The 20685-nt window shown below is 44.1% G+C and overlaps 1 protein-coding gene across 4 annotated transcripts in view; it reads right to left on the bottom strand.

Annotated features, from left to right (window-relative positions):
* Positions 1-20685, bottom strand: part of TMEM87B (transmembrane protein 87B) — a 52115-nt gene that overhangs the window by 12039 nt on the left and 19391 nt on the right. For 2 of the 4 annotated variants that reach the window (XM_080683383.1, XM_080683386.1), the window contains exons 5-13: positions 19811-19864; positions 18295-18385; positions 16827-16888; positions 16417-16600; positions 11300-11399; positions 8411-8504; positions 6449-6520; positions 1384-1492; positions 1242-1300 (exon numbers count right to left, since the gene is read on the bottom strand). In XM_080683383.1, coding sequence (XP_080539509.1) covers positions 1242-1300; positions 1384-1492; positions 6449-6520; positions 8411-8504; positions 11300-11399; positions 16417-16600; positions 16827-16888; positions 18295-18385; positions 19811-19864 — 825 coding nt within the window. Of the gene's footprint in view, positions 1-1241; positions 1301-1383; positions 1493-3156; positions 3229-6448; positions 6521-8410; positions 8505-11299; positions 11400-16416; positions 16601-16826; positions 16889-18294; positions 18386-19810; positions 19865-20685 lie in introns of all 4 variants that reach the window. The other 2 variants (XM_080683384.1, XM_080683385.1) reach the window with 1 other exon arrangement.

Here is a 20685-nt window from a genome sequence, read left to right as displayed (position 1 = left end):
CCCACCAGCCAATCAGGAGCGAATATGCAAATAAACCCAACCAAGATGGCTACGGCCACAGAGAGCAGAAGGAAGGCTTGGGTTTCCCCGGCAATGGAGGAAGCCAAGCTTTCCGCCTGCCCTTGCCGGCCTAGGCCTCCACTCAAGGCTACAAAGTTTCAATGATAAAGATACATAAACCCAAACAGAAATGGTGGCAGCCACGGAACTGGAAAGAGCATGAGGCTAGGGTTGCCCCCGGTGATGGAGGAAGCCAAGTTTTCCCCACACCTTGGCTGGCCCAGGCCTCCGCTTAAGGCTACAAAGTTTCAATTATAGAAGATACATAAATCCAAAAAAAAATGGCTGCCGCCACAGAGCAAGCAGAAGGCTTGGCTCCGCTCCAGGCTACAAAGTTTCAATTGTAGAAGATAAATAAACCCCAGATACCAGGGCCTCTGCTTGGGTCACCAGGGGGCATGGCCGGCCTGCAAACCACCACAGGCCCCTCGCCCAGGCTGCCTCATGCCCCAAGGGAACCCCCACCCTGATCCGGGACACCCTTCAAGGCAAACCAGCCGGCTCTCACCCATGCACCAGGCCTCTATCCTATCTAATAAAAGAGTAATATGCAGATTGACCATCACTCCAACACACAAGATGGCTGCCCCCATGTGGACACAAGATGGCCACCACAAGATGGCCAGCAAGGGAGGGCAGTTGGGAGGGACCAGGCCTGCAAGGGAGGGCAGTTAGGGGCGATCAAGCCTGCAGGGTAGGGCAGTTAGGGCTGACCAAGCCGGCAGAGGAGGGAAGTTGGGGCGACCAGGCCTGCAGGGAAAGGCAGTTGGGAGGGACCCAGGCCTGCAGGGGAGAGCAGTTGGGGGGGACCAGGCCTGCAGGGGAGGGCAGTTAGGGGTGACCAGGCCTGCAGGGGAGGGCAGTTAGGAACAAATAGGCTGGCAGGGGAGTGGTTAGGGGGTGATCAGGCTGGCAGGCAGAAGCTGTTAGGGGCAATCAGGAAGGCAGGCAGGTGAGCAGCTGGGAGCCAGCATCCTGGATTGGAGAGGGTGCAGGCTGGGCTGAGGGACACCCCCCCTCCCCTGTGCACGAATTTCGTGCACCGGGCCTCTAGTATCAAATAATTCAAGTTAAACAGAAAGTCTCCCCTGCAATTACCTCGATTTACAGACTAAATTCTTCAAAAGTACACAAAACAAAATAGTACAATTAAAAACAAAATCTATTTAGATTGTACTTACTGATCGACATTTTGCAAATCTAAATGTCGTAGTTGTCCACACCATAAACACGACAGAAGCTGAAACACACCAAAAAAAGTCAGCTTTGAAGGAAATGTGATCCTGAAATAATCTGCTATGATTAGAAAAGTTCATTACTTACCCAGCACAGCAAAGATCAGAGTATTTGTAAAGTGCCTGTATAAAGAAAATTTCACCATGTTCTTTCTTAGCCTCAGAGTCTTCATAGTTTGTGCCGAACTTATAAAAATGTGAAAAAGTTAAGGAAAAACATTTTAAAATATAATAAACTAAAATCAAAATAAGAATCTGTTACATTTCCAAAACTGGTACTGCTGAATATAGTTCCATTAACTTAAAGGTAATAGAAACACAGAAAATGTAATTTTAGTGGGTGTTGTATAATCATGATAATGATTTATCGCAGATTTTGCTTTAAAATCAGCTTCTGAATGAACCTGGAGGAAAACACACAAGCAAGAAGCCCCACGACGTCCTCCTTACTGCTGAGTCCCAACCCACAGGCCAGAGCAGCACAGGACCTGCCAGCCCCTCAGGCAGGCGCTCTGCAGGTCCCCCTGGGATTTCCCACGTGGCTTGTGCTTTTTTCTTTCTCTCTAGTCGATTCTCTGACCATAATTAAGAAATCGGGTCATCTAGCAGTTTCATTTTATCAATTAAAAATTGAAATATGTCAAATAAAACAAATCTGGACTTAGGTAAGGACAGACTTCTTTCCAAAGACGATTGCAGAAGAGAGAATGTTCAACTGTAAGATTTTTTTGAAGTCCCAACGGTCACACAGGAGAGGGCTCTGCTCTTCCAGGGAGGAGGAAACAGGACTAGAGAGCTCAGGTGTGGGGAAGTGGGTGGCATGATGGGACAGTCCATCAGGGAACGACTTTCCTGGGGTCTGCAGATTTCCAGGAGGGGCTTTTCCAGAGGCCTTGGGGGACGAAAGCTCAGGAACCTGGGGGAAGGTGACAGCTCAGTGTGGTCCACATCGGTCAGCCGGTACATAGGTCTGAGTATGGCCTTGTCACAGGTAAGCCTTGGGGCGTGGGAATCTCATCTAAGTCCTACAGGGGAAGGGGGTTCTCTGTAGTAGCCTTTTCCCAGAAGGTGGAAGGGCGGGGCTTTCCTCACGGCAGCGGTTCACCAGGAGCTCAGGCTCCTGTGAAGTTCACACTCTCACGTGTGAAGTATAGAAAGGCCTCTGCACAGGCTCCTCAGCAGCGAGGCTGAGATGCAGCCAGAGTCAGGCTGTAAATGGGAGCTGCGCCTCCGGAGCACAGCACCAGCTGTTCATGAACCACACACAGAAATTACAGAGCTGAGCAAAAGAATGCAAGTGGAAAATTTCCCATTTATGCCTATTTTAAATTCCAAATACTCACTAATCAAAAACTTCTTTTTAAAAGCAGCTAAAACTACCAAAACTGCTTTTCTAAATGAGCAAAAAGTTGCTAAAGATCAATGTCTAACATCACACAATCCAAACAATTAAGCTACTCTCAGAATTTATAAAAATGCAAATGTGCTATATTCCTTAACCAGTTAACTGCCACAATATTTTGAATTTAATTTAAAAAGTTCCACCGCTTACATCTATCGATGCTTATGGCATAAAAAATGGTTAATCGTTATCAAGACAAATACTGTTTAGAAATTCTTGACTAAAGCCAATTTTCTATGTCAAAAATCTGGTGTCATTTAATCACTCAAAAGTGCTGCTTGAAAGCCAAGGAATAAAAAGTAAAAGGCAAATTCAGAACTGCCTAAGCCTGCACTTACCAAACACTGCTAATGGAGGGAAGTGTAACCATTTCTCACATTAGAGCCAAGTGTTAGGAAAGCGGACGGTGCACCATCCCGGAGGAGCATCCACAGGACCCGCTGCCGCAGGAAAGGATATCCACCAGCACAAGCCAGAGTCAAGAAGAGACAGAGGGAGGCTGGCCAGAAGCACAAGATCAGAGTCATTGGCCTGCAGCAAAACAGCAAAAAAAATAAAACAAGCAGAAAAAACAGGAGGGGGATTCATGAGAAAGCCTGTGGCTTTGAATTTTTTAGGCTATTTCTGCTATTACTTTAGAGTTAAGATTTGTACAGGATTAGCGGCAATGAATTCACCAAAAGCAAAGGAAGCAAGGGTCCTCATGCAAGCACTCAAGTCTCTAGGCAGCCCTGCTTCTTTGCTCGTCATTTGTATCATATGGGAAACCTACTCTCTTTTTGTACAGAGAAAGCAGACCTTCAGTAATAAAAACTACCAAACAGACCTAGCCAGTCTGGCTCAGTAGATAGAGCGTTGGCCTGCGGACTGAAGGGTCCCAGGTTCGATTCCGGACAAGGGCACCTATCTCGGAGGCAGGCTCCTTCCAGGTCAGGGCTCGTGCAGGAGGCAACCAATCGATGTGTTTCTCTCACATCGATATTTCTCTCTGTCTTTCCCTCTCTCTTCCACTCTCTCTAAAAATCAATGGAATAATATCCTCAGGTGAGGATTAAAAAAAAAAACAAAACAGCAACCTAAAAGAAAGCACCTTCTTTTAGGTAAATTTCCTTCTCTCACCATGAAACATTAACAACTCATGGATTTCTTCATGACTTTTATCTCACTTTTTATTCAAAATATTAATAATTAACATTATGCCTTACTAATCTTTCACCTTGTTTTCCTTATTTCCCCACCCCAATTTGGCTCCTTCTGTGATGGAACAACCCAAAGCCAATGCTTCCTGCAGTAATGCACCTGCCAGAACAGGACCTGCAGCCCTAGCGTCACATGCAGAACTGAGGAATGTACTTTACCTTTAAAACAACCAAATGTCTTCAAATGTGTTTTAATATGAAAATTCCTAGTAAGATGTTTATACCACTCTCTGAGGATATCAGACTTATTTAACTAGAATTTTATTCAATAAACTTGGATTCTAAACTAGTAGCTCTAGACAGAAGTAGAATATGATTTTCAATCAAGTTCCATCAGAAACAACTCTTTAAATCTCAAGTACTATTTCTTAACTGGACACCCTTACACATTAGGGGATCCATGAATATAACTTGGAAGGACTGTAAATGCCCCACTGCAGGCAACCCGTCTGTGTGGGTGGGGAGCACCGCTATACCTGTGCAGAGGCTCCAGGCCTCATTACACTTTCAAAGGCATCTGATCCCAGGACCCAAGCAAGACTGAGGACCCCTGCTTTAGAGAATAAGGCTAATAAAGTTAACGTTTTATTTTCTTATAACTTTGAAGCAAACTGAGAATTCACAAAGAACAGGCAGACCTGGCCTAGAAGAACCCCCACGAGGGGCTGGGAAAGCCTCAGTGCACATGTCAGGCCCAGCTGCTCCCCTGGAGAAGGGATCTGGGCAGAGGCAAGCCCTCCACCTTCCCCTGAGAGACAAAGATGAGAAAATGAAAAGAAATACAAGGAAGACAAAAGAACCTTTCATGTTAAAAGCTAAAATACAAGTATCAAAGACAATGGGAGGAAAAAAAAAACTTGGTAAAAATGAAACTTATCTATAGAAGAGTTTCAGAGAGAACATAAATGCGAAAGGAAGAAATGGCAACACGGCCCCAGCCACCCAAACAAGACCCGTGGGAAAACAGTGCTCTGGTCCTGCAGATCCCTGCCTTCTGCTCTGACCAGGCCATAGCTCCTCTAGAATTCCTCCATTTCCGTGAGCACACGTGCAAGGCCCCACCAGACAGGAAACACATGGGGGATACCCAGACTCCAATGAGTCCTGAATCAGGGAGGGGGTCCTCAAGGATCAACTCACACTGCCCTCAAACTTCTGCTGTACTACGTCTTCTGCCCGCCACCTGCGCCAAACCTGCTCTCCTGCTGTCCCATTGCAACCTCTGCATGATGGAAGCCACTGTGCCTTGGGAATCCCTCTCTGCCCCTCTGGCCACTGTAGACCACCCACTGTAACTGAAGCTCTCCCATTCTCCACTCCCTATCAACTCCTGGTTCTCCCACCTCCCTTTACCGGGTGCTCCTCCTGCACACAATCCGCCCACGAGGCCCCCTGGTTCCTCTCCTCTCGCTGTTCTGTGTGTTCTCCTTGGGCCACTTCCGCGCTGCAACCTTCTCTTGAACAAAGGTGATCTCCAACCTTTACCACCAGTTCTGACTCCCCTTGCAAACCCAGGCTGGGATTTCCAACTCTCTTTCTCATACTTATTCCCTGGCAGCTCAAACCTCATCCATATGGTCCCTTCTCCAAGTCACCACCTTGAGAATGGCAACACTGCCCCAGCTACCCAAACGAGACCCGTGGGACTTCTCTGGAGCCTTCTCCTCTTCTGCCACCATTTCTAGCAACTCTATCATGTGGAATTTTTCTTTATTTGCTATGCCCTATTTCTAACCCTCACCATTGACTATGTAAAATTTTAAGGAAATATAACAAATGACTTCTTACTAGACTTCCTGTCTCTAGTCTCTCATTTTCCAAGTTATCTTTTTAGGTCATCCTTGAGTTCTTTCTAACACACATTTCATGTTTTTCCCCTGTGCAGCTTTGATTCCCTCTTCTTTCTACCTTCAGAAGGAACTATCATTGCTTGAGCAGGTCATTCTACCCTTCCCTCTGCCCCACCATCCATGGCTCCCACACTGTTCCCCACAGACAGCTACTCTGGGACACTCTGCCACTGTCCATACATTTCATGCTTCCAACTATGTGTTCCCCTCAATTCTTCCCAGAATGCCTCTTCCCTGATTCTCAATTCTTTTCCTTCTAAACCTATTTGTCCTCCCAGTCTCAATTTAAACATCATCATCTCTATAAAGTGTTTCCTGATTTCAAGCTAGAATTACATTCTCTCATTCTTCTGTTTGCATGACACCTTCTTAAAATGGCCAAGACTATTGCTATATTCCTCGTAGTTATTTTTGTCTTTTCTACCAGACCGTGGATTCCTTAAGCACAGAGACAATACCTTTATCTTCCAGGCCTCCTCAGTATGGGGTACACAATAAGTACTTAAGTTTGCTGAACTAAATAGAAAAAAACAAAGATATTCCATTTTGGAGAGTTGTTACTTTTTCACCTTCAACTAAATTCCTGTGTTGAGATAACAATAATGTAAAACTATATTTCTTTCTATTATTAATAATATAAATTAAAGTAATATGATTTTAATGCTATAATAAACTATTTTAGAAGGACATAGTAAAGGATATGAACCATACAAAAATGGAGTCGATAACTGCTAAAATAATTTCATCAAAAGGAACAGCTAAATGGTTAGAACCCTGAAAGATAAAAATGAGAAAAAAACTGAAAGTAAAAGTTTCATTATATTACAGGAATTATCAGATGAAAAAAAAAAAACAATTCAGCTTACAGCATCGCTTTATAAAGGCCACATAAAAGATTTTTACTTCCCAACAGAACTGTCTTTAAGCACATGAAGATGATTTGTTTTGTCAACAACTAGTTTGAGGACAAGGTCCAATTAAACTATGGAATGGCAAATAGCAGGTACATGTCCCCAGCCCCACCAGGGCAACTGTGTTAACCTCCCCTCTCCAGACCAAACCTACAGCCAGAGCTACTAGGGAAACGGACCCTTCTCTTTCCTACTGCATGCAAAGGATGTGGGGAAAGTAAAATAAGGAAAAGGAACTGAGTGGAAGGGGAAAACAAACCACTGATTAGCCACTTACTCTAATCAAGAGCTGACAGAGAAGTATATGCAAATCACATAGCTACAATGTTGACTATGTAAAATTTCAAGGAAATATAACATATATACTATACCTACATTGGAATATCTTTTGTTTTTTCCCCTATAGAGATTTAGTTTCCTGTAAGTGATATATAAATGCAGAATTCTTCATTGTTATATAAAGGTAAAAATAATACCCCTTTCAAGAATCAAAGATGAAAACAGCAGGGGTATCTAACACAGAATGCAGACTATCAAGACAACAGGAAGAAGAATGAGGCTTAACATTATGGGACAAGTGTCCTGTTTTAAGGGTCAGAGCAAACATGTGACTTGAACTCAGACAATATATGAATAAACTGCTCTGTGCAGTAACCTGATTTATACATCTAAGCCAACACACTGAGGCAAAAATTACAAGGCTCTTTAAATCAGGTACAAAATAACTTTCTTAACCACTCAGTCGTCAGTTATATTAAGAAAAACCGAGAGCTAAAAATCTAAGGGCCCTAGCCGGTTTGGCTCAGTGGATAGAGCGTCGGCCTGCGAACTGAAAGGTCCCAGGTTCGATTCCGGTCAAGGGCATGTACCTTGGTTGCGGGTACATCCCCAGTAGGAAGTGTGCAAAAGGCAGCTAATTGATGTTTCTCTCTCATCAATGTTTCTAACTCTCTATCCCTCTCCCTTCCTCTCTGTAAAAAATTAATAAAATATATTAAAAAAAATCTAAGGTTCATCACAGACATAACTATTCTGACTTCTCTTGAAAGGAAAGCATTGCTGCTGCAGCACCAGCTGTTCCCTTGAACACTACCTGCTCCTGTCTCTTCAAAGAGTGGGCTCTGTTGAATCCCCAAAACAGCACATCTACAGAGTCAGAGAAAACTTACCACCAAATGGGACTTAACAGTGAGATAGTCTCCATGCATAAGGGCTACAACCAATTTTTTCCTGACGTGATACATGTTTAAGCCAAGGTGTAAGGAAGAAACGAATGTGTATAGACTGAACAATAGAGACAAACGTTCTTTAAAGGAATAACTATGAACATCTTTGAGATGCAGCCAGTCCCACATCATTTTAGGAAGTGCTCTGCCTTGCCTTTTACTTTCAGGAAATATTAACAAGGAAAATATTCCATAGAAAATAAAGCTCAAATTGGGCCTTTTTCATAAATTTCCTATCTTTGAAAATTCAGCCCTAGCTGGTTTGGCTCAGTCGGCCTGCAGACTTAAAGGTCCTGGGTTTGATTCTGATTAAGGACACATGCCCGGGTTGCAGGCTTGATCCCCAGTGGAAGGCATGCAGGAGGCAGCCGATCAATGATTCTCTCTCATCATTAATGTTTCTATCTCTCTCTCCCTCTCCCTTCCTCTGAAATCAATAAAAAGTATATTTAAAAAAAAATTCATCTGGGGAGATATAAAGTCATAGCAAAAACAAAAGGGGTGGTAGTAAATTATGCAGTTTTTACCCCAACAACTCTCATCACGCCTTCGACTGCTGCAAAGATGAAGTAGAGAAGCCCCAGTCCGATCACCCGGTGCATGACTGTCCCTAAGCGAGGCCTGGAACAAGGAGGAGAAAACAGAAAAAAGGCAAAAAACACACGCAAACCATTGGTAAGCTGGATGCATCTGAAAACAATCACTGCCCCCATTTCAATACCAGAGAAGTGCCCGCCTTATCAGGTCAGTCTTACTCCACCCCGAGGTGCTTTGTTTTAGGAAACACCACATTCCCTGGGAACAAGGCAGCAACAGGCTCAGAAAACAGGCCTCCTTCTCCGGCACTGGAAGCAACAGAGGGTTTTGCTGCCGAGATGGCAGCATATGATGCACATTATCACCCAGCCCAGGTATGATTTCACACAGAAGAGCAGATGGAAGAAACCCGGGAAGCTGAAGGGCAACTCCTGAGTGTCACTGGCAGAAATCGTAACTCTTTTACTGACATTAATTAAAAACTGTTCAGGGATATGCGTTGATAGAGATATCTGCTGATTTATGGCTTGGGCAGAGAAAAGGCAGGGTATTCAGAGATCAAATTCTCTCAATACCCGAAACCAGAATGCTAAGACTTTAGTTTTTATTCTTTCAATGCAAAAGAACTAAAATAACAGTCTGAGTCTTTCAAAATATAAGTGAATTAGGAAAACGCAAAGATGGTGATTTCTGCAATTAATAATGTGAAAATAGAACTGAAATTTCATGACATTTGCAAGTCAGAATTTATTAGCTCAACACATCCTCTTCTCAGAGTTAGAAGAAAAAAATGGTTTTGAAAAAATATTTAAATTTGTCCTTTTAAAACAATTATCTAAGTAAAAATTAACCTAGCATTCACAGCTCATATGTAAGACTAGCTATCTAATTTAGGTCCTCTGAGTTCTGACTCATGATAGCCAGCTAACTGGAACCCTTCAACAGCCGAGTGTTAGGCCTCACTCCATGAGAGCTGACAAAACAGGCTGACAATGAAGGAATGCGCTCACCAAGGGCTATGCCCATACACACAGCTCAGCCTCCTGTTCCCTGGAAGCAACACGCTCCACACCGAGGCATCTGATGTTCATAACGAGAACAAGGAGGTACCTGAGATGCAACCAGAGGACTTTGTGCTCTGTATGCTGTATCAAGCCCCCAGCCTCAAAGCAAAGCATCTGAGAAGAAATCTCAATAAAAGCCCAATGAAAAGAAGCTCTCCTGGCTAACAGCTCGTTAAGTATACCGATGCTGAGCTCACACACATGCACGTGCGCATTCAGTGCTATTTACTGAATGACCTGTGCCAGGGGTGGCACTGGGGCCTCAGGCTACAAAGGACAAAAAACAGGCAAAACTCCTACTCCACTCCTGTCAGGGGAGACAACAATGCTAACGCATGCATCGAGTGTTCTTGTATAGAGGGTGGGCTCTCACGGAGGGTGGGTGTGGCGTTAGGAATCCTGGCAAGGCTGTCTTCCTGGGGAGACGACAGAGGAATAGATACTGAGGGAACAGAGGGGGCACACCATGCCTGGCTCTGGGGAAGAGGCCCTCCACTGCAAGGAATTGTGTCTTGTTTAAGGAATAGCAACAGCAACAGCAAGACAGCCAGAGGACTGAGCAATGTTCAAAAGGGAGAAGGCAGGAGAGGGGGGCAGCCATCAGAAAAGCCACAGGAGGAATTTGGGTTTTATAAGAAAAGTGAGCAAAAAATACTAGTAATGAGACCTGAGTTACATTTTAAAAGGACTGCCTTAGCTATAGCTGTCTGAACAGACTGACAGGAGACCATGGCAGAGGCAGGGAAACCAGGAAAAGGGCCCAAGGGGTTTGCAAGATGTCAGTGCCCTGCAGGATCAGGAATGTACAGTTGAAGGGTAGGTGACATGTGACAGGGAAGGGCCAGCAGAAGGTGAGGGCCAAAGGCCAGAGGCCGCACCAGGATCAAAGAGTGACTGGAGCTGACACATCAGAGAAAGTGAACAGGAGAGAGGCAGTGAGAGCTGAAGAGTGGATTGTTTAAAACTGTGATGATGATGAGGGTACAGGTGCACAGTCACGAAATCTTGAATCCCAGCAGAGGTGAGGTGAAGGGCAAGACAGCAGAGGTGATGAGGTGAGGAGATCAGGTTACTTAACGCACAGGGAATTCTGGTGGAGACAGGGAGCAAGGGCTCAGCGAGTTAAGGGATGAGAAGAGAAACCTGGACAGTAACAGGAGCCACAGCAAGAAGATGGGGCAGGCGGTCCAGCCTGAAGGCCTGAGCTCCAGGAGTCAGGGGGTTTTAGGGAAAAGGAAAGAATGGTCTGAAGATGATAAAGAGGAGAAGCTCTTTCACATTCAGGCCCCTAGACTCACAGGGATGAGAGGCAAGACCTGCTTGAGAGGGTTGGGAAGAAGCCGCTGCTGAGGGGTCGGGATTTCAGTCAGAAATCTTGCTGACTTGGTGGTGTCCCTTCTCTTAAGATGACCAAATACAGTCATAAAAGCGTAACTATGCTGTTTAGAAAATAGAAAATGGATTGCACTTCGGCTATTTAAATTTTTCCATATCCTTAAAGTTGATTATTCCCTGAACTATAAAAAAAAATTATTAGCTCAACACACCCTCTTCTCAGAGTTAGAAGAAAAAAATAGTTTTGATAAATATTTAAATATTTAAAAATATTTAAATACTGGAATTCCAACTCGGGATCTTGATTTTGAGACCGTATCAAATAGTGCGCGGCCATTCCTGAGGAACGCGTTCTTGCAGAGACTTCCCTATGGGGTTTGTGTAATGATACTGAGAGGTGTCTAGCCTCGCAGGGTCACAGTGGGGGTGGCTGGTCGCAGGACTACAGATGCCATGACTTTCCAGCACAGCAGGACTTACTTCACGATGCCGTATCCCAAGCTCATGATGATCACCAGGAGGCGGGCCAGTGTCCTCTTGATCGCAGATATCAACTCCGCAAATATCAGCAAACCTTGGGCTGAGGAGAAGAAATCAGCTCACTCTGTGTACATCTGGAGGCCTGCCACCAACTCTAAACATGTAACACATACAGTGACATCTGACCTCAGGTGGATTAGCCACATTGGATCTCCAAGGTACTAACTCAACTGATGTTGGAAACCTCAGTGAAGGGGATTCACAACCTGCTGAAGACTTCTTATCCATCAGCTCTGCTGGGCACAGCTTTCTTGTACCAGCATGAAATCTGTGTACCTGAACTTCCCTCCACTGCCAATCTCCCCCTTTGTCCCCTATAGTCTTTCCTCAGGATGTCTTCATCTTTATTCATGTGTGGCTACAATAACAGAGATACCATGGTCCCTGCCTCGAGGAGCCTGTACTCTGGTTAGGACAAGTCAACAGATGAAACCCAGCCTGGTAAGTGACAGAGGCAACACAGTCTCTCCTGGATTGTGAGGAAAGCCAAGCTAATCCACTTGTGGGCAGGTGCATGTGAGTCCAGATTAAGTTTCTCAGCGGAAGTGACATCTAAATCAGGATCTGGGAGAGAAACCAAGATGGCGGCATAGGTAAACACCTAAACTGCTGCCTTGCACAACAATTTCAAAACTACAACTAAAAGACAGAACGGACACCATCCAGAACCACAGGAAAGCTGGCTGAGTGAAAATTCTACAACTAGAAGGAAAGAGAAAAGCTCACAGAGAATTGGAGGTATGGCAAAGGGTCTTTGTGCGCGCAGAGAAAAAGGGCGGCTGAGAGCCTGGCTGACTTTCTCTGGCGGAAGGGGGAAGGAAGCCCCCGACCGCACTGAACCCCAGTTCTGACTGCACTGAACCCCAGTTCCAGGCGAGCCCCTGGGGACCCACGCTCTTACAGGGGAAGTCTGGACTCTCGGGCGGAGACTCGGGAGCTGGGAAAGGCGGAGGACTGAAAGCGCGCGCGTGCCAGTGCGCACAAAGGCTGCGGAGGTTGCCACAGGCTTTCCCTAGTGGAAGGGAGTCGGAGGCTCCTGACTGCACTGGGCCCCAGTTCTGACTGCACTGAACCCCGGTTCCAGGCGAGCCCCTGGGGACCCACACTCTTGTGGGGGGAATCTGGACTCTCGGGCGGAGACTCAGGAACCGGGGAAGGCAGAGGACTGAAAGCGCGCGCGTGCCAGTGCACACAAAGGCTGCGGAGGTTGCCACAGGCTTTCCCTAGTGGAAGGGAGTCGGAGGCTCCTGACTGCACTGGGCCCCAGTTCTGACTGCACTGAACCCCGGTTCCAGGCGAGCCCCTGGGGACCCACGCTCTTGTGGGGGGAGTCTGGACTCTCGGGCGGAGACTCGGGAGCCGGGAAGGCAGAGGTCTGAAGGCGCGCACGTGCGCGCAAGGGCAAGGCTGACGGGAAGCCAAGACTGAGACTCCACCCCATCCAAGCTGAGCACAGAGGCTATTGCAATTTGGCAAGTCTAATCCTATAAGGCTGTCTCCAGCACCGAACTTCTCCCAGCATAGACACAGCTGATCCTTACAGCCAACTGGCCTGGAGGTCAATTCTTCTCAGTGATACCAACAACAATAAAGACTTAATTACAACAAGGCTGTACACACAGTCCACAAAGGGGTGCACCAAGAGTGTCCACCTCAGGTTAACTGGGTAGGCAGACCCACTGGGCCATATTGGAAACCTAGCACACAAATCTACCTTACCAACTCAGGGAAGTAGTGAAAATGCAGCGTCAAAGAATCAGATCACAAACGAAAGAAATGGAGGAAAACAAACGACTGGATATAGAATTCAAAACCACGGTTATAAGGCTTTTTAAGAATATCCTAAAAAAGACCGATAAATATAACGAGACCCTCGAAGATATGAAAAAGGACCAACTAGAAATTAAACATACACTGACTGAAATAAAAAATATTATACAGAGACCCAAAAACAGACAAGAGGAACACAAAAATCTAGTCAAAGAACTGAAATACAAAGAAGCAAAAAACACTCAACCGAAAAAGCAAAAAGCAAAAAAAAAAAATCCAAAAAGTTGAAGATAGTGTAAGAAGACTCTGGGACAACTTCAAGCGTACCAACATCTGAATTATGGGGGTGCCAGAAGAATAGAGAGAGCAAGATACTGAAAACCTATTTGAAGAAATAATGACCGAAAACTTCCCCCACCTGGTGAAAGAAATAGACTTACAAGTCCAGGAAGTGCACAGAACCCCACACCAAAGGAATCCAAAGAGGACCACACCAAGACACATCATAATTAAAATGCCAAGAGCAAAAGACAAAGAGAGAATATTAAAAGCAGCAAGAGAAAAACAGTTAGTTACCTACAAGGGAGCACCCATACGACTGTCAGCTGACTTCTTAACAGAAACTATGCAGGCCAGATGGGAGTGGCAAGAAATTTTCAATGTGATGAATAGCAAGAACCTACAACCAAGATTACTCTACCCAGCAAAGCTATCATTCAGAATTAAAGGGCAGATAAAGAGCTTCACAGATAAGAAAAAGCTGAAGGAGTTCATTACCACCAAACCAGTATTATATGAAATGCTGAAAGGTATTCTTAAAGAAGAGGAAGAAGAAAAAAGTAAAGAGAAAAATTATGAACAACAAATACATATCTATCAACAAGTGAACCTAAAAATCAAGTGAATTAAAAACCTGAGGAACAGAATAATCTGGTGAATATAATAGAATCAGGGGCATAGAAAGGGAGTGGACTGATAATTCTCACGAGGAAAGGGGTATGGGGGTTCATGAAGGGACAAAAATCATACACCTATGGATGAGGACAGTGGGGGGGAGGTATGGGCAGAAGGTGGGGTGGGAACTGGGTGGAGGGGAGCTATGGGGGGAAAAAGGAGAAATAATTGTAATAATCTGAATAAAGATTTATTTAAAAAAAAATAAATCAGGATCTGAAGGCGCAGCAAAGTAAACTATCTGGGAGAGAGTCAGGAGAAGCAAAAGAAAGGCACATCCAAAGGAAAAAAAGCTAAATGTGCTCTGAGAAGTGAAATTCAGCATGTCTGCAGCAGAGCATAAGTAAGGAGGGTGCCAGGAAATAGGCTGGGACAGGAAAGAGCAGTCACCGGGCTGTAGGCCATGTTCTGAGTCTCAACCTGAAGCTAAGGGCAGGGCGTAATCAATAGTAAATGATGGAGTAAAAAAGGAACCAGTAAACTACAGCCCTGGGCCAGATCTGTCCCTAGGCCTGTTTTTATAAATAAAGTTTTATTGGAACACAGCCACACTCACTTGTTTGTGGCTGCTTTCATGTAACAAGGGTTGAGCAGCTGCAACAGAGACTGTATGGCCTGCAAAGCCTAAAATAGTTACTATACGGCAGAAATAGTTTGGTGACCCTTGAAATAAAATGGATAGCTTTATTTTACTTTATAAGTACAGGATTGCTATACTTGATGGCTTAAAACTGGACTGCAGGTGAGGAAATGCTTGGGGCTATTCCAGAAGTCCAGGAAAGAATGCTGGCAGTGCAGATGGAGAGAATTAGAAAGTATTCAGAAACCAGGTGTGAATCCACCTCATTCTTCTTTCAGCTCCTTTCTCCACCTTGTCCACAAGAAATCACGAGACCTCTCAAGTACCTTGAAGAGGTAACAGATACACGCAGTTTTCCCACGACCAATTAGAAGCACAACGGAAGGAAGTCCACCTGATATGACCCATTCTTAATGTTAAAACCCACCCTGGGTCTCAACAATCACTGCTCCCACACCTTTAAAGTCTCTTCTTCCAGGATCAATGTGAGCAAGACAGCGTCGGTAACAGAATTCCCATCTTGGAAACCACACGCCAGCCCCTGCCCAGACTCCTGGCACTCTCCTCTCCACAGGACTCAACACTGACAGCAGTATGGGGTCTGTCTCCCAAGCCCTGCTGGTGTCATCCCAGACAGAGGGCTTGAGGACAGCAGATGGGGTGCAGGCTCTGGCTGCCCTTGCCGAAGTCCACTCCACCCTGACCCTCACAGATAGGAGATGACCACCAGCCTCCTCCAACATTCAGGAACACTTCAATCCTAGCCATCAGCAGCAGCCCCATCCTTCCTTCCTTATTTAGTTCGAGACACAAAAATGTCACTAAACTCCTTGTGGAGTAATAGCATCTCTCACGTGCCTCTCTGGATGCTGTCCTTTTTTTATTCTTTTGTACGAGTCCTTTTAAACTTTTTATTTGGGGAAATGACAAACATTCCCTAGCACAGAGAGACAGTAAATGAAATCGCATGTACTATCACTCAGCTTGAGTAATTATCAGCATTATGCCAAATTTGTTTTATCTGTATTCCAACTGTTTTTTCTCTCCTATAGGATTTTAAATAAATACTCCTAGCAGACACAAGAACACCCTTTGACAATCTAAGCCAAGCTCATCCCCACGCCTCAGAAGCACGTCCCTGAGCGCGGTCAGCCCTTCTGAGCTCTCTCCCTTCCAAGGCTCGGCAACTGAACAAACTGTTCCTTGACTTCTCTGGCTTCTTGACATCTACCTTCTAGAAGTCTGGGCATACACTGTGGATGCCCAAGCACACGCCCCCGCTGCTTCGCACATAAACTTCACATTGAAATCTGCCTGAGAGAAGAGGCGCGACAATGCAAGAAGGCTGCAGGCACCACTGATTTTACTCCCCGGGGGCAAATATTCTTCTCTTCTTTTTTTTTGTTTTTTTGTTTTGAGGAGAAAGAAGTAAGGGGTGGGAGGGAAACAGAGAAATATGATACAAAACTGGCAGCACCCAAAGCTCCCCAGCCAAGGTGGTTTTAATCTAGTCAAGGTGGCTGGCCATAAGGGAACGAGATTTTCTTCTCCCCGGGAGGAAAAGGAGGGAAAGTCAATAGAAGAAAAATAAAAAAATGAAGACGACACACATGCTGGCCCAGATCAGAGTTACACTCCTGGTCTCTCCACGGCCTCCCTCCTCTTCACCTACAACGTGGCTGTTCTCAAAGCTAGGCTCAGACATCGAGGCCCCATAGATCGTACTGTGTTTTCGGGGAAAGTCACAACTTACTTGATAGCCCAGTGCTGTTGATGTTTTGGTATTCAGCATAAAAAACTGCTTTTTCAAGCATTCCCAGGAATATGACAGCTGCAATCCAGAACTGAATTCTTAATATATCTTTCCAATAACAAGCAGACCACATCAGCCAGAGCAAGCCACATAAAATGTAGACAATGCACATCACCATGTAAAACTGTAGGGAGAGAAGCAACTGTAATCACCTAAGCCTTACTATCATTTGAAAATCAATGTTTTTCATTCAACCATCAATCCTTTATTTTCCAGTCACTCTGGACAGAGAGGGCATGTCAGGGCACTAGCTATTAAGGGATTACCATCACTGAGCTCTTAGAATTTTTAATTTTCCAATTAGGATACAAAATTCTTTTTTTTTTTTTTAAATGGTGAAACATACTCACAATCATGAGAGGCCAATCTGATGCAGAGAGATATCCTTTTGGCCCCATCATCGAAAGAGAAACTGGTGAAAGTGAGGGTGGGATAAAGAAAGTAAACAGTTAAATTAACAGTTTTCTCTTAAGTTTTAAATGTAAGCTCATTCCCCAGAAGACTCCAAAAATACAAAGCAAGCAACCGATGCTGTATCTTTACCTAGCACACACAGACACTGGACAGTTGCTGGTTACATAATGTGACCTTATGAAGAAACCTTCACTAGTCACACTCAGTTGTAAAACCTGGGCCAAATCTCACCTCATGCAGAGAGCAGAGTTGCACTGGCTACTGTCTGGCCCCTGCTGAGTTACCAACCTCCTGAGGACTTTGTCTCCCTTCATTACCTGGGATGAACGATTGACCTCAAGCACCTAGTCTGGGTTGGCATCTAAGACAGTGAGAATAAACAGTGTCCAGAACCGTGCAGAACTCGCTGGACTTGGTAACTGCTGCAGTTTCTAACTAGCAGGGCCTCAACCCTGACTCTAGCACCTGGAAGGAAGGGGGACCAGCGAGGTAGCAGAATGGCATCAAGATCCCTGCTCCCTCTATGTGGCATGGCCTGGCCTGGCCCACATATCACCTCTGGGAGGAGGCCCTACTTCACATTCTTCCAGATCAGCCCCTCCACCAGCTTCCCCATGGGTCATTAGCTTCCCCCATGAGACACCAGCCTTGTGCTTCTCTGCAGTGATGCCTGTTCACCCCACTGCTTTCTGCCCCTCCCCTGCACTGGATGCCTCTCAGAGACAGAGCCTGGCTTCCCCTCTGTGTCCCCAGTGGATGAGGCAGAGCAGAATGCAAATCCTCAGGATCCTCACAGGCTGTTGGCTACTGTCAGCCTAGCAAAAGCAATTCCAGGGTGTGTGAAGGCCTTCATTCCCTTGAAAACTGCTTGTTGTGAGGATGCTCTTTCTCCGGGCACGGAGAACTACGGCTTAATGAGCCACAGAAGGGCTAGCTTGTGGGGGGAGGGGAGCTCACAGACCCCAGAAACCACAGTTGCCAGATATACTACTTCTATCCCTAAGCTATAAACTAATGTTTTAAAAAAACTTTTCAAAAAACAATAATTTTCAAACCCTGATGATGGCCATTTTCAACGAACAGAATATAATCTACTTCAAATACAATTAAGATGTTGCCTGCCCATTTGTTTTTTGTATTTTTGTTTTTGTATTTTTTACATCTGGAAGAATAGTTTTCTATCCCACCATTAAGTTTAAAATTATTTAACTTAATTTAAAATTTCCAATTCATTAAGATAAGTATAAAATTTTAAGTCTCCCAAATAAACAGATTATTCATTTTTGAGATTAACAGAAATTCATTTTCAATGTGTTTTAACAGAGAATGTAGATTTGGATCAATGACAAAAAAAACCCAGAATACAGTAATTAGCTAATAAACATGCATGCAGTTTAACTGTACCATTCAAATTCCATTTTGCATTGTTTTTTTCCGTTTTAATAGAAACAATAAGGATGTGAAACCCATCTCTGTGTGTTCTTGCAACAACATCCTGAAACAGGAAAAAAAATCCTTTATGTTATTTTTTAAAATTGCTATATAAGACAGAGCTAAACAACTGTTTACCACATTTTAAAACAACTTTCAATAAGCAAATTGGGTCATTTTTAAAGAACACAAACAGGTAACACAGAAAAGGAATAGTGGGCAGTGAAAGGATCCCCCCTCCCTGCTTTTTAAAAATTGATTTTAGAGAAAGGAAGAGAGAGAGAGAGAGAGAGAGAGAGAGAGAGAGAGAGAGAGACACACATCAGTTGGTTGCCTCCAAGCATGGGCCCCAACCAGGGATCAAACCCGCCACTTTTCGGTGTATGGGAGGGTGCTCCAACCAATTGAGCCACACTGGCCAGAGCAATCCCCCGTTTTCTACCACCATCCTTCCAGACCCAAAGGGATGGAAGAGGAAAAAAGAAGTCCTTTCCACTCCTTAATGTTTTCTACTTTTTATATTTCTACACGTTTCCCTTAATGTTACCACTCTATGTGTTATTTACTATCACCATCCAAATAGTTTCTCTTCTCTTATTTTATCCAAATGTCACCAAGCATTCAGTTTTTCAATGTGTTTTTTAATTGAACTGTGGGAGGAAGAAGTCAGATAACATTGTGAGAAATGACTCAGATTCCGTATACAGGCTAAATTATTTAAATTCTTCAAGGTACTAAGTTACTAGCAGTCCCACTGGGGACTATAACAGCTGCTGTAATGTCTATGACCCTTTCAAGGCCCCACATAACTGGGCCAAACTTCTCACATTCCTCCTTGCTGAATATTTCCTGTCCTTTCCTTTCACTTCTTCCTCCTCCACTTGTGGCAGTTTGTGCAAAGAGTGTGTGCCCCACCCCCTGCCACGTGAATACCTTTCCACTATCCGGCTACTTTTTAAGATGGTGCAAGAAAACCAGAAACATGAACAACCATTAAGCAAGCATTAAGCTCTCCTAACTCTGCTCAGTTCCTATACACAACTCCTTCTAACCCTCTTGGCCTCTTGGTCTTCTGACTTTTAGCAATTCCCCAAAATACCAAATTTTCTCTCCCCTCCATGCTACACTCATGGTTTCTACCTATTTCTTTGCATCCTTAATGACGATACATACCAGCCCGTTACTATGCTGTCTTGGGCATCTGAAAGCAAATTTTATTTTTTAAAGAAAAAGGAAGGCTACATAGAAGTTAAGCTTAAATGATAACTGTAAAGAGATTTTAACAAACACAGAAACAAGTTTGTATAAAATTCATATAGACATATGTAAGGAAATATACTGTTTTAAATAAAAGTTCTTTTTTCTTTCCCAATTCTAATAACCCTATTTTATATCACTCTCCAAGTGCTCCACCCATCAGCAGATTCTTTCAGTCTTACTATATAGCTTATGTATATAATTTGATTTAAAGACAAATAAGATGGCCTACCATTTGTTCTTCCTGGTTTGAAACATTTCCAATATTTGAAATTAGTTCTTTATTCTGGAAAGAAGAATAAATAACTTCATTTTATATTGCTGCATTTTTATGGGGATAAATAATTTTAACAATAAGAAAAAAATGTGTTATAAAAAAAGTAAAAATTTAAAAGCTGAACATCAGCCAAAACCGGTTTGGCTCAGTGGATGGAGGGTCGGCCTGCGGACTGAGGGGTCCCGGGTTCGATTCCGGTCAAGGGCACGTGACTTGGTTGCGGGCACATCCCCAGTGGGAGGTGTGCAGGAGGCAGCTGATCGATGTTTCTCTCTCATCGATGTTTCTAACTCTCTATCCCTCTTCCTTCCTCTCTATAAAAAATCAATAAAATATATTTTAGAAAAAAAAAAGCTGAACATCAAAAAACAAATTTCACTGTAGTCCAAACATGAGTGACAAAGTCCTGCTTTGGAAAAATAACTCCCTTAATCAGGATAGTGGCTATGGTAGGGGGACAGTACTAAGAACTTAAAAGGGAGCTCCAGGTGCAAAAATATTCATCAAGCCATATACTTCTGATAAGCACACTTTACTATATGTTTATTATACTCATAACATTTTAAAATAATCCCTTTAAAATTTTTACTAAGATATATTTTCATTTCAGAATTCATAGAGCAAAAAATAAGTTAAAATGACCCATAGCCTCAATGTCACCCAGAGATGATTGAGGGTGACATTTGAGAATCTGATCTTCCACCCTGGGAGGGAGCAAGTGCATAGAGAAGGAGAGAGTGTTGTGTGTTAAATGCTGACAGACTGTGGTAAGAGGAGCAGACCACTGGATTGAACAATACGGTCACTGGTAACCTTGACTGTTGGGGTTC

This window comes from Plecotus auritus (genome assembly GCF_963455305.1).
Source record: "Plecotus auritus genome assembly, chromosome: 8".
Classification (NCBI taxonomy): Eukaryota; Metazoa; Chordata; class Mammalia; order Chiroptera; family Vespertilionidae; genus Plecotus; species Plecotus auritus.
This window is presented reverse-complemented; position numbering and strand designations above follow the sequence as displayed.